At 50.5% G+C, this 13,571-nt stretch overlaps 1 protein-coding gene across 1 annotated transcript in view; it reads right to left on the bottom strand.

Moving 5' to 3' along the window:
• The window catches only part of LOC135901420 (protein DEK-like), a 133,206-nt gene that overhangs the window by 92,976 nt on the left and 26,659 nt on the right, over window positions 1-13,571 (bottom strand). The window contains exon 4 of the mRNA XM_070539836.1: window positions 8,800-9,023. Coding sequence (XP_070395937.1) covers window positions 8,800-9,023 — 224 coding nt within the window. The remainder of the gene's footprint in view (window positions 1-8,799; window positions 9,024-13,571) is intronic.

Raw genomic sequence — 13,571 nt, 5'->3', positions numbered from 1 at the left:
GAGCCATCCATGTTAGCAGCGAGCAGAACGCTCACGCGGACTTTGCTCATCTTGCCCCCGTGACATGTGCTGCCCCGGACGTCGAGCGTCTTGCTGGGCAGCATCTGCCAAAACAACCCGGTCTCGTCGGTGTTGAAGATTTCCGCGGATGAAAACTTCACGCAAATTTCCAGCCATTCCTTCGAAATCCACTGCTGGATATCCTGGCTGATGACGGCTCCGCTTTCCCCAGAAATGGTTTTGCCAACTATCTTATGGCGGTTCTTAAACCTCTGCAGCCACCCTTTGTTGTCGGCGAAGTTGTCATCACCGAGTGCAGCGGCAAACCATTTGGCTTTAGCCATTAGCATTGGGCCATCCACCGGAATGTTCTTAGCCCGCACCTCTAAAAACCACGCATAGAGGGCCTTTTCAACTTTCTCGTGGGCAGGAGCGCGCACACGACAAGCTCCCGACGTTCGTAACTCCGCCGCTTTCGACTTTATGTCCGCCTTGTTTTTCAACAAGGTGCTTAGAGTGCTCCGAGGAATCCCGAAGTCGTCTGCCACCATCGCACTTTTCTCGCCCGCCTCAACACGCTGAATGGCTTTCAGCTTTGTCGCAAAGTCCAGGTTCTTGCGCTTCTTGACGCTGCTTGTGCTTGCTGTGGCCATTGCTTCCGCGTCAGCTCACCACGATCCAGTCACATGTGTCGTGAGACGCACGCAAAACAATAATGAACACGAAACACAAGAACGCGCACAAAACACAAGAATTCACGTACGCAGCCACAGCCAACAAAGCGCTCGCAATGGCCACCTCCGAGGGCGACAGCGACGTACGAAAGGCACGAGCTGTGGTTGGCTGAGCAAAACTCGTGAAAAAGCAACAAGAAAAAAAAAAGGCAAAAGGAGGAGGCCACCGCTGCCTTCGTTCCTGGCTACCTTTTCCGAGCCGATCACTATGGTTACGCGGGGGAAGGATGGGAGACATTGGAAGAGAGAAAAATAAAAGCAGTTCCGCAAGCAGGGTGTTGCCGCAAGTCGGAGAGCATGCGCAGCGGGAGTACTGTCTGAGCCTCCCTCCCTCTCGCTCTCACATTTTCCAAGGCTTTCGGGGGAGGCGCGGAGCACGCGGGTGCAGCGAGTGCCGAGATTGCGCGGCGTTCTATATATCCAATGGCGGGTAAGAATATCGTTCAATATAAACGTACGAATTTCTATACTTTTACACAGAATTTTCAAGGGGATAATTTACGAGTTCGATACAGACAATAATTCGATATATGTGGGTTCGATATATCTGTGTTCGACTGTATAACAATAGGTTAATCACCGCATACAATCAAAATTTAGCCGTCTGGACGGCGTTTTCCGTGCCAAATAATCGTAACATTCACGTTGCTTAGCTCCCTGAAACAAACGATGTCGAGACGAGGCGATGTTTACCTCCGTAAGTTAGTATCTGCCGCCATTACCACGCAGCGCGTCCCTCCCTGCCCCCGCGCACCGGAGAATAGCCGAGTAGGAGCAGCGCGCCACAAGATGGCGCTAGCTGCTTCATGCGCGTCGCCCACAGTCACTCCGAGAGAGAGAGAGAGAGAGAGAAGCGACAAGCAAAGCGGCGCCGTGGCGCTTGTCTCGCGTCTCTCTCTCTCGCGATAGCAGGCTGACGCCACTGAAGCAGCGACAACCAACGGCTCAACCCAGTTCGAAGATGGCGCCGACAAAGCGCAAAGCCGTGTCGCTTGGCATAAAGATGGATATTTTGCAGGGCTCGCGATGCGGCTTCAGGTGAGCGTCCTTGTGAAGAAGTATGAGCTCGCCCAGTTGGCGATATCAACCATCTTGACAACCGGGAGCACCGCGATTGTGAAGGCAGGAGCTGACAGCGGCCATGCCAATCAGTGGAAAAGGGGTTAGAGACCCTTTGTACGCCAATGTTGAAGAGGTGCCTTACCCGTGGTTCATCACCAATTGCTTCAAAAAGGCGGGCTTTGTGTGTAAAGACGAACTTCGCCAACCCACTGAGACCAACACGGTGGAAGCCGCTGACATAACCGAGCTCTGGGAGCTCGTTCCTACTGGTGACACAGGTGGTGCGTCGAAGGAGAGTTTTTGACTGCAGACAGTGCTGCCTCGTTGTGCGATGAGGTCACCGACGAGGCGATCACCAAAGATGTGCTGTCTCGACAGACGGCAAAGTTGTGCAACGTTGGCGACGGCAGCAGAGACAGTGACAACGAGATTGACAGTGGCTTCTTGACCCCGACCTCGATGTCCACGCAAAGTGCACTGCCGTCGATCGACTGCTTAGTTGATTGTATGCATGCTAAAAGACTGCCGCCATAGTTCGCGCAGCAGCTGGAATCCATGCACACTACGGTTGTGAAGCTGAAGCTGCCGCAAAAGCAAGTGCGATTTCGGACTATTTCGGCACGCCTAACCCTCGACACGGTCATTGGCGCTAGAAATAAAGTTTGTATTTCACGGCCTACTTTCTACATCATCTATTCTTTAGAGCAAGTAGAGAATTTGAAGCTGCAAAGGTATGTTCCGCGTTTTTAATTTTTTTTTAATAACTGCAGTCCAGATATTGGCGGCGAGAAGTTACGGAGTCGCCATCTATCGGAAGCGCCTCGCTGGTGTAGTATGAGGGATCACGTGACGCGCTCCTCATAGGTTTTGCTGTCAGCGCTCACTGAAAACACCACGCGCGAGCTCTTTCGGACATTGCTGTAAGTACTTCCGAAACGAGAGAAGTTCCTTACTGTCTAAATAATAATCTTGGGCAAACTGAAAGCACACAATCCATTCCAGACACCATCTCTTTACCGAATACGTACAGTGAATGCCACTGTGCGCGGTCGCCGCGATGGAGCCTCCCGAACCGGCTTCTTGCGTGAAAGGTAGGTAAACGCTGAGAGCAAACGATGCGAAATATTTTCTTATAGTGTTTGTATAACTAAATGGAGTGTAATAGAACGAAGCCTCAATGCAGCGATCGCGCAGATTCGCAGCGACCGACTGCGCGTCTGCGCGCTTGTCCGCGCACTGTTTCGCTTTCTCCACGCGCGCGTTTTCGCACCGTGCCATGAGCTTTAGGCTGCAGAATATGAGCATTTGGCAGTATACAAGCAACTATTGTTACGTGGGTGCTATCAGAGCTGTTCAAAAATAATTTCATTGTAGAGACTTCGACGCCGGGGACTATGATGCGCCGTCGCGACGATTCAATCTTTTTTTCTTCTAAATTCTTTGACCTTTAAACACTATTTCTCGAGTTGTGTCGTACTGCATGTTTATCGATGCTCTCAGCGTGCAATTTCCCTCTGCTCCTTTTTTGTAATCCGGTGCATTAATTCATAACACAAACATGACCATATGCCATGCTTTTTTTTAAATGTGCTTCTTATCGCTGCCTTTCCACTCCACTGAACTTGCCAGTATCTATAGCATCGACAAGTTCATAGACCAAACCGTCATGACATTAGTCGGGCAGCGGACTCGGGCGAGCGTCTCAGTGCGCGTTTTCCGAAGATCGCAGACCCGGCGGCGTAGCAGAAATCTTCCTCGCGTCTGTGCTTGCTGCATACCCGAGTTGTAGCCGATGACTGTTTGCCGGTTTCATGTTTCGCGAGCCAATCTTCAAGCAGCTTGTCCTGCGGCTACGTGGGAATAAGGCTCACACCGGGGTCCGTTGAGTACGTCCGGCATTGCGGCACCGAGCAGTAGCCTACCATGTTGCGTGCCTTCAAAGGCAGCCACTACCTATTGTAGTGCTTTTAAGTGTTGTAAAGGAGACACTCGAAGCGGGAAAATTTCGCCACTAAATGAGCACCGCAGCGTTCGATGGAATTTAAACTCGTTTTCAGCTCGCTTCGGCGCGCCCGAAGCAGCCGACGCGGCTGCAATGTCCACGTGATCCCTCCTAGCACGTCACGCCGACGGTGGCGCCAGCTTTTCCAGTGGTGGAGCTCGAGGCCAATAGCGATCATCAGTTATAACGATCACATTTTTCGTCTTTCTCGATATCATTATAAGTGGACTGCATTTTACTTCTCCAGAAAGTCTAGCGGTGAGTGTCAGTCCTGGTAGCCACTGAATTTTGGCAGTCGGACGGGCACACCTTTGATGTTGAGCGCTGGCCCCGCACCGGTTGTCTCGTCGGGCGTAACCATGTCGTTGAGCGGAGTGGTGCGCAAAATTTGAGCTATATGAGCTGCGAGTCTCTCTGTCACGATCCACCCAAGTTCATGAACGAGGGAGGGCTCAAGGCACTCTCCGTTAGAGGGATGCTCTGCAGCGTGGTGGTGATAAATGATACGATGACTGAACGCCGAGCAGCTGTGCTCGTCAAGTGTTTATTGGGTGTGGTGTATAATGTTGCCTGCTGGGCCTGACAGGCCACCGAGCCTGGCGGGCACACGAAGATTATGCCCGAGGGGGCGTCACATGCTTGCTACACTCCCTTACCCCCAGTTTGTTAACTAAAATAAACAAACGTCCAAGTTCAAGGTACGAGGCTCTGCCTCCTAGCCGGGTCGACAGTGCCTGCTATTCAGGCGAGTAACGGTCTGGCGTCCTTTGCCGTCGAGTACTCCGCGTGGGCACCAGTGTTGACGGGCCGGGTGTGGCAAAGCCAAGTGTTGCCTGAGACAGCCTCGCTCCATCCCGAGGGTCCACAGTGGTCGGCCTTGTGAGTGGTAACGGGCTCGACACAGGCCCAATGGGCGCCGCACCACTGGCAACGCTTGCCACTTCCGAGGTGAGCGGTGTTCCGCTGGAAGCGACTGGTGTTCCACTAGTCCTGCTGTGGGCTGAAACTCTGAAATGGCAGTCGAGGGCGAGGCCTAACATGGTCGGCATTCTGTGCCATGTGGCCCTCCCCCATCTGGCATGCAAACGAGCAGCAATGAGGCGCTGGCAGGACACCACCTGTCCGGCGGACCAGGGTGGGCCAGGACGGAAGTGCCTGGCGAAAACTGGCGGCAAAGGCCTGGGATAGCACCCTTGGTCAGCAGCCAGCTTCCGCTTCAGCTGCTTCAGGAGCACTGCGGATCGGAGCTCTGGATGCAAGATATCCAAGGGTGTCTTCACCATCCGAGCCAGCAGGAGCTCACAGGGGGCACGGCCAGTGACATCGTAGGGCGTGGTCCGGTACTGAAACAGTACCCGGGCAATCTGCGTCCGGTAATCCCCAGTCTCACTCTTCTTGAGCTTGTCCTTGATGGTTTGCACCACACGCTCAGCTGCGCCGTTTGAAGCAGGGTGGTACAGCGGAACCATCATCCGGCAGATTCCGTTCATCAGCCAGGCCAGGTACTCTGTGCTGGCGAAAGCAGGACCATTGTAGGACACGATGACGTTCGGCAACCCCTGGGCGGCGAAGACCTGTCGTAGCGCTGCAGTGGTCGCGCCTGGTGATGGAGTGGTGACAAGTAGAACCTCCACCCACTTTGAAACGGCGTCCACTACCACCAGGAAGTAATGGCCCTTGAGAGTCCCCCAAAATGCACATGCAGGCAGGACCAGGGTCTCTGTGGGAATGGCCAGGGGGAGATTTCCACATGACGTGAGGCCCACTGATGCTCCAGGCAGATTTGACAGCTCTGCACCATGTGAGCGATTTCCTGGGCCAGGCCAGGCCACCAAACATGGGACAGGGCCACCATCTTGTTTTTCTCCACGCCAGGATGACCAGCGAGCACTATCTGCAGGACCTTGGACCGGAGACTTTGTGGGATCACCAACCTGCAACTCCATAGTAGGCAGCCCTGCTGCAAGCTCAGCTCAGCGGCCTTGTGGCTAAAGGCCTGCTGAACCAATTCCTCCTCACGGGACACCGCCTTGACCACCTGAGACAGGACTGGGGCCCGGCTGGTTGCTTGTGATACTGCAGATATGGAGAGCACCTCCGGGTACGCGTGCTCCAGCATGAACACTTCAGCAGGTTCTGGAACAGCATCAGGCACATCTGGCAGGGGCAGGCGGCTCAGGGCATCAGCAGGTCCCAAGTCCTTTCCCAGACGGTAAACCAGCTGGTAACTGTGATCTGCCAGCCTCAAGGTCCAGCGTACCACTCGAGGTGATGCCTGCACAGAAACTGCTTGTCAGGCTTGAGCAGCCCAGATAGCGGCTTGTGGTCCATGACCGCCTCGAACTTCCGGCCCCATAGATACTGGTGGAAGCGTTCGGCACCGAACATGACATCCAGGCTTTCCTTGTCCAGCTGGCTGTAACATTGCTCTGCAGCATGAAGCCAACCAGAAGTGAACAACACAGGGCATTCCTGGCCATCTTTGTCCCAGTGCACCAGGACAGCTCACACACTGTACGGCGACGCATCTACGGTCAGGACAGGGTTGGCAGGATCGAAGTGTACTAACACTGGAGCTTTGGTGATTAGTTCCTTGCTGTGCTGGAAGGCCCGGTGCTGCTCCTTCTTCCAGACCCATTGCTGACCATCTTGAAGCAGAAGATGGCGTGGCTGTAGATACTCCGACAAGTTTGGCAGGAAACTCCTGTAGAACTTGAAGAGGCCGAGGTAGCTCTGAAGTTCTTTCTTGTTTTGGGGCTTAGGCTCTTTGAGCGCATTATCAACCTTGTGGGGAGGCTGGCTAGGCCATCCTGGGAAATTACATGTCCCAAGTACTCAACACTGCGGGCCAGGAAAACGCACTTTTCCAGCTTGAGCTTGAGACTGGCGTCCTGCAGCCGTGCCAGCACGTTGTGCAGGTTCTGCAGGTGGTCCCCATCATCGCTGCCAGTAACCAGGATGTCATTCAAGTACACCGCCACGTGCCTCATGCCCCTGACGAGGTTATCCATCTCCCTCTGAAATATGGCTGCGGCTGAGACCACGCCAAAGGGTAAGCACATGTACTGAAAGAGCCCCAAAGTTGTCGATATTGTGACATACTTCCAGGAGACATCCTGGAGCACCAGCTGCTGGAAAGCATTTCTGAAGTCGAGCTCGGTAAACGTCTGTCCACCAGACAACGCTGACCAGAGATTTTCGATCCGGGGCAGCGGGTACTTCTAGACGGTAGCAACAGGGTTGAAGGTAGCCTTGAAATCCCCGCAGATCCTGACACTGCAGTCTCGATTGAGGACTGGTATACGATGGGAGCGGCCCATTGACGGACACCAGGATGCCCTCTCACTGTAACCGTTGCAGCTCCTGGGTGACCCCGTCCTTCAGCACGAACGGCAGTGGACGAGGCTTGAAAAAACGAGGCTGGGCTCCCTCAGGTACAAAGATGCCAGCCGTCGTGCCGGCGAATTTTCCCACCCCTGCCTGGAACAGGGACTTGAACTCGGTCAGGAGGCTGGGGATGTCTTTCACCACATGCAGGCTGGCTTCCTGGTACTCTGGCAGATGAACGCCCAGTACATCAATACATTTTCGGCCCAGCAGCGTCAGCGATGACCCCTTGGTAAAGTAAAGGGGAAGGGTTTCCTCCTTGTCGCCAAAGCGAATGCTGACCTGTGCCTGACCCTGGACCTGGGAGAGCTGCACCGAGTAGCTGCGCAGCATAACGCCCGAAGCCTCAACAGACATGCCGGGAAAAGTACACTTGAAGAGTTTCCCAGCCATGACAGACACGCTGACCCGTGTCCAGCTCCTTGGAAATGAGCTGCCCGCAGATTTCGACGGTCAGCATGTACGGCGGCACAGAGGATGGTATAAGGTCTGTGTTCCACATGTCGAAAATCGGCGGGTCCTCGGCCACGACGTGGAGCTGGCCGTGGAAGAATTTGAGCCTGCTGCCGCACGCCCTCGCCTGCCGTTGCTGCATCGACGATTTCGGTATCGGACGCTGAGGTTGTGGCGTCCTGGGCGTTTTGCAGTGTTGAGCAGCGTTTTTTTGAAGTTTTCGATGAGCGTCCATTGCACTTTTTTCACACCAAACTTGTGCTGCGCTCGAAATTTGCGCTCCGTTTCAGACATCACGTTGACACTGGGGCAAGATGCCGCACCTCAATACGCGGCTCCAAGCGTGAAGCAGACAATAGCCATGCAGTTCCGCCAATCAGGAGGCAAGCTCCAGTCACGTGCACCGAGTGACGAATAGGAGGGCATTCTAGTACCTTTTTTTTGCCACGCATTTTTTACATGGCCAATGGCTGAATGGGGCCCGTTCTGGTGGGAACTTGAAGGGATTAAGCGGTGAAATTCAATGAGGAAGAATTCAAATTGGGTGCAATTTTCAAGGTTTAAAAAAACCGAGATGTATTAACTGGGACTGCCTCAAAATTTGACAATTAGCCCCCAAGGCTCTAATAAAGAGTTAATAAACAGATTTTCGTTATTATTTTGAAACTCCGTGTTATTGGCCACAAAGAATGTGTACTCTGCCTAATAGCTCCTCAGCAAGACCACCATTCTTGCTATGCTCATACATATTTTATAAAAAATCTGTATAATATAGAAAAAAACTAAATTTATCTGTACCAGAACGAATATTCTAAAACATCAAATTTCATAGTGCCCCATTGAATTTTTTTGCACTGGAAATACCGAGCATTCACACATTCCAATGGCAACACATTTCTGAAACATGAGTCTGACTATACTGTTTTACAGAAGTGCATGTGCCATTGGGTGTGCTTATTCAACAACGCATGGCGTTTATTTATTGGAAGTACCCTCGGGACTTGCGCATTACAGAGGTGACAAATTCCCCAACGGGTGGCCACTGCCAGATGAAATGCACTGAGCTGACTTATGAAGCAGTAAGGCTGTGGCTGCGAAGCACTACAGTGCCAATTACTAGTGAAGCTGGCTAACGCCACTAAAGGGAGTGTTTGTGCTCACCGCTCCTGGTCGGCCAAAAAGCAGTCGGTGCAAGACCTTCAGACTCTCTGAGCGCTCACGGCTGATGTTGTGCTCGATACGGGGGCAGTCACCCAGTGGTGTGCCCTTTCCTTGTTCTGGTGGGGGCCTCTCGCGTGCAGCTGTGCGAAAGCTCACGTCCAGCCGCTCAACCTTCTTGCGCTGCCGAGACCCCGACAGCTCCAGCGGCTGGTCCAGCAAGCCAACTGCATGTGCCACAATACATTTCATTCCAGTCAATGCCACTCAAGATCAGCACTGTTACACACCACACAATTTGCATAAAGCTGCAGCAACTGCAGATGAGGACTTGCCATTCCCATTTCATGGGTACAGATGGCAGGGGCTGCAATTTTCTGACTTCCTGTGCATCTAATACAAGGCTTAATTATTCTTCGTGTAGAGAGAGTGTTGGAAAAAAATTAAATACATAAAACAAATCTGAAAGTGTGTCATAACTTTTTTAGTGTGAACATGTTTGAAATGAACAGGCAGGATGTGGTCATGTGCTTAATGACCTGTGTCACTAGTTGCCCGTTCAGGCTATGCATGTGAGAAAGTTCTCATTGATTGATGTGTGGTGCTTTATGGCGCTAGGGCCAGGTATAGTTCGGGACGTAGTTTGGGACGCCGGCATCCGAGATGGAGAAGCTGGCCAGCCGATACCAAGGAAGCAAAACTTGCGGAGTCGTCGGGAGCACTTGCGATGACCAAGAGCCGATGCACATCGGACTTGGAGTGCCGTGCGACAACACGACCTTGTAAGAGCGTTCCTTATTGTTAGCGTGCAGCCAGAGGCCAGGGTTGCCGGACTTTCGCACGAAACGCGCTAAGGACGCACGTAGGCGAAGATAAGGACTGTTTTGGCTAAGCAAGTGTGGAGTTTTATCTTTGTTTCATTTTCCATTTTATCCAGTTCTATTTTAAGTGTGTTTTATTTTGGGTTTGTTATTAGTAAAGTCTGTTTGCTGTGCTCGCCTGCGTCTCCTGACTCCATCTCTCCCAACACCCGCACAGCCCCGAGATCAGTGCGACGATAACTATGTTCGTGACTATAAAGTATCTGAAGGACTAAACTCTGTCTTCTCTTCCGTGTTCACTACTGAACCTGACGTGCCAGACTGTGCTTACCTCAACCAGCCAACCATGCCAGACATAACACTTGATGCATACGGTATCACCAAGCTAATAGAATCCTTTCAATTAACATCCTCAGCCGGCATCGATGGAATCAATTCCAACATTTTAAGAACACTGCGCACATTTCTAGTGTATTTTTGAGTCACATCTTTCAGCAATCATTATCACCTGGAGGGGTGCGTCAAGACTGGAAAATGGGTAAGATAATTCCAGTACCGAAAAAAAAAAAAGGATCATTGTCATCGTGCCACGGTTACCGTCTAATTTCCCTTACCAGTTCCAAACTAATGAAGCATATAATTTATTCTCATACTGTAATGTATCTAACATCCGCTAATTTCTTCAATCCTAATCAACATGGTTTTCAGAAAGGCATGTCCTGCGAGACTCAACTAGCTTGTTTCATTATTGACATCAGCTCACATCTTGATCAAAACGTACCCATAGATGCCTTTTCCCTAGATTTCCAAAAGGCTTTCAACAAGGTTCCCCATGAACAGCTCTTCCAAAAACTATCGTGTCTTAATCTTAACCCTTGTGTTTTCCAATGAGATACACAACTTTCTGAATAACTGTCAACAGTTTGTTTACGCTAAGCAATGCTCGTCTAATTTATCACCCTTTATCTCCGGTGTCCCGCAAGGCACTGACTGTACTGGGGCCACTACTCTCCTTAATATACACTAACGACTTACCGAAAGGTTGTCTTCAAAAATTTGTTTATTTGCTGATGGTTGCGTAATCTATCATCCTATGACTAATGACACTGACACTCGTGCCCTCCAGCCCAACTTTAACGTAATTGAAACTTTGTGTAATAATTGGCTAATGTCTCTAAACGTTAAAAAATAAACGGCGCTACTTACTTTCGGCTGTCACCAAGAATTTATTTCAGCTAATTACGTTTTTGGCGGCTTTGAAATATGCGCTGCGACTTCTTATCAGTACTTGGGTATTAACTTGTCCAGCAACCTCAGTTGGTCCTCACACATTTGCAGCATTAGCAATGATGCCAATCGTGTACTATGCTACCTGCGCCATAATCTAAGTCTCGTTCTCCCTCCAGTAAAACTACTTGCATATTTAACACTTGTTCAATCCAAACTGGAATATGCATGCTCAGTGTGGGACCCATACCAATCTAACCTGGCAACAGCACTGGAATCCATACAGAATCGTGCAACAAGGTTCATTCACTCTGACTACTCTTACCACACTAGCATCACTAAACTTATGTCATCTCTGAACCTTTCAACCCTCGAGCATCGCCGCAAAACAGCAAGACTGTGTCTCTTTTACAAATTTCATCGCTTGCTGCTTCACCAGACATCATGCCTGCGCATCGCACTTCATCCCGTCAGAGCCATTCAAAGACTGTTTATCCCCCTCCAGCTCGCACCACCACTCATCTTAACTCTTTCTTCGATTTAACAGTGAAGGACTGGAATCTTCTACCTGTTGAAGCAGTGCACCACTCCAGTCATTCGTCGTTCAAAGCATTCATTGAAAATATGACCGAGATATGCCCACCCTCATGTGAAACCCCAAATGGGGTATTTCAGGCATGAATAAATGCGGTCACCCACATTTTGCATCTCGCGTTCTACTCTTACACACTTAGCTAGTAAATGAACAGGGCCACTCCTTCAAAGGCTGTGCAAAAGCCGGCGGCCTCGGTGCAGCTAGCAGAGCTTTACTCACTTCCAGTGTGCTGGGCATAGTCTGTGCAGTGGCACTGTCCATGTGAAAACAAGTAAAAGTGAGCCTTTACAATTAAGCACCCAGCAGAAGCTTCCGTCGCACACCGTGGCGTACTCGCTTGACAAGGTTCGCAACAGTAGTCTAAAATTACAAGCAGTAATTGCTAATAGTGCAGTGCAGGCAATCGTTTTGCATACGTTACAAAATGGTTGATTGAAAGTGTGTATCTGCAGAATGCATAAGGGAGGTTTGCTGGATAGCGTGCACATGTTATTTATCACTGTCTTTGCAATTTTATTTTGACAATAAGTTAATAGGTATTTTTCTGTCACCGAGATAGATGTTGACAGTAGGTATACAAGAGACCAGCACAGTTGCCATGGAGATAATTTCATAACAGAATTTATTGGCGGCCATCCAGGGGCATCCCATTAAATTAAACGTGTCTCAGAGGGCAAGCCAACACTGAGCTGTGTGTAGCAACTAAGTGTGCAAAGAGGCAAATGACCAATAAATTTACATTGCCTGATGTGAAAACTGAAGTTGCCTCGAATTACCAGAGCAGCTCAGAAGCTGGAGCTAAAAGGTTGTCCTCTTCCATTCCATAACCCAGATGTGTAGCAGCTTCTACATGGCCCAACATGGCACAGTAGCCAGACTCGCTGTCATTCACAGCAAACACAATGAGCAAGACTTTTGTGGACACTGACATTAGCTACAGCCTTGGGATTGACAGTGGCAATTTTTTGCAAGGCAATTACCATGCCCGACATTGCTTTCAGCTACAGTGGCCTCATTTCCATGGCAACATCACACTGATTACATTAGAACAAATGTGCCTCAATGTTTGCTTCAAGGAGCAATGTGTCATCTGCTTGTAAAAGTGTGTTCACCTTTGCACACTAGGCGAAACAACACCCACACAGCATCTAAATGTTCATGTGTGTCCCACTTCCCAGAAAAGCTGTGGCTCATGCCAACAAAGCAGGTGACATGCCTGTGGGATAATGGACAGCGTATACCAGGTACAGTCTTGGTCAAAAAACTTGAACCCGCTGTGAACGGCCGGGGAGCAGCTGCGCTCCGCTATCGCGGCGCTGCCACCGTCGGCGCGCACCGCTGCTCGCTTGCGCCCAGGATAAAGAAGGTGAGGGAAGCATGTCTCTTACTCTCAAGCGTCGTTTGATAACAGAGCTCGTGAAAAACTAGTGCGGCGAGCGTGGCGCAAAGGCGACGGTGGCGAAGCGGAAGCCACCCGACCGGCTTGCATGCTGTTTGCAGCGTATGCTGGATGAGCAGGCGAGGGTTTCTGGCGACCACTGTCAAACGCAATACGGTCAAATTTCGAAATTCTCAGTATCGTAATCATCAGTTAATATTTTTCGGGAACAAATTAAAGGAACAACGCTATAAATAGTCCTGCGCACGCTCGAACACGGGCACTTAGCGAGGATCGTAGCTAAGATCTGTCTTCAGCAGCAGGATGATAAGATTAAATAATGTGCTACAATGGCATCTCGTACTTGTGATCATAACTCCTTAGTAGCAAATTAATCAAGAAAACAAGCTTCAGGATGGCACCAGCACCCCTCGACAAAATCACAGGGGAAGCATGTCTTCAAGGTATTGAGTGTGGCTTGGTCTGTGGTTGCCCTGAGGAATTACAGCTTGCCCATGTGTTTGACTGTTAACTAGCCAAGGTCTCGGGTTGAAAGGATGCTACATATAACCCATTTTTTCCTAACTGCCTGTGAAGCCCTTTCTCGTGGAGATGAATGATACCTCAGTAAACTATATCCACAATACTTCTTCCAGTGAACCCGTGACAGCGACAGCACCGCCGGTGTGACACCTTCACTATGTGAGAATCCTCTAATCTCGTGGCCCTGGTCTACTTTACGCGACAAAACCCG

The sequence above is a fragment of the Dermacentor albipictus genome, chromosome 6 (assembly GCF_038994185.2).
Source record: "Dermacentor albipictus isolate Rhodes 1998 colony chromosome 6, USDA_Dalb.pri_finalv2, whole genome shotgun sequence".
Taxonomy (NCBI): domain Eukaryota; kingdom Metazoa; phylum Arthropoda; class Arachnida; order Ixodida; family Ixodidae; genus Dermacentor; species Dermacentor albipictus.
The sequence above is the reverse complement of the archived record's forward strand: the minus strand, read 5'-3'. Positions and strand labels throughout refer to the sequence as shown.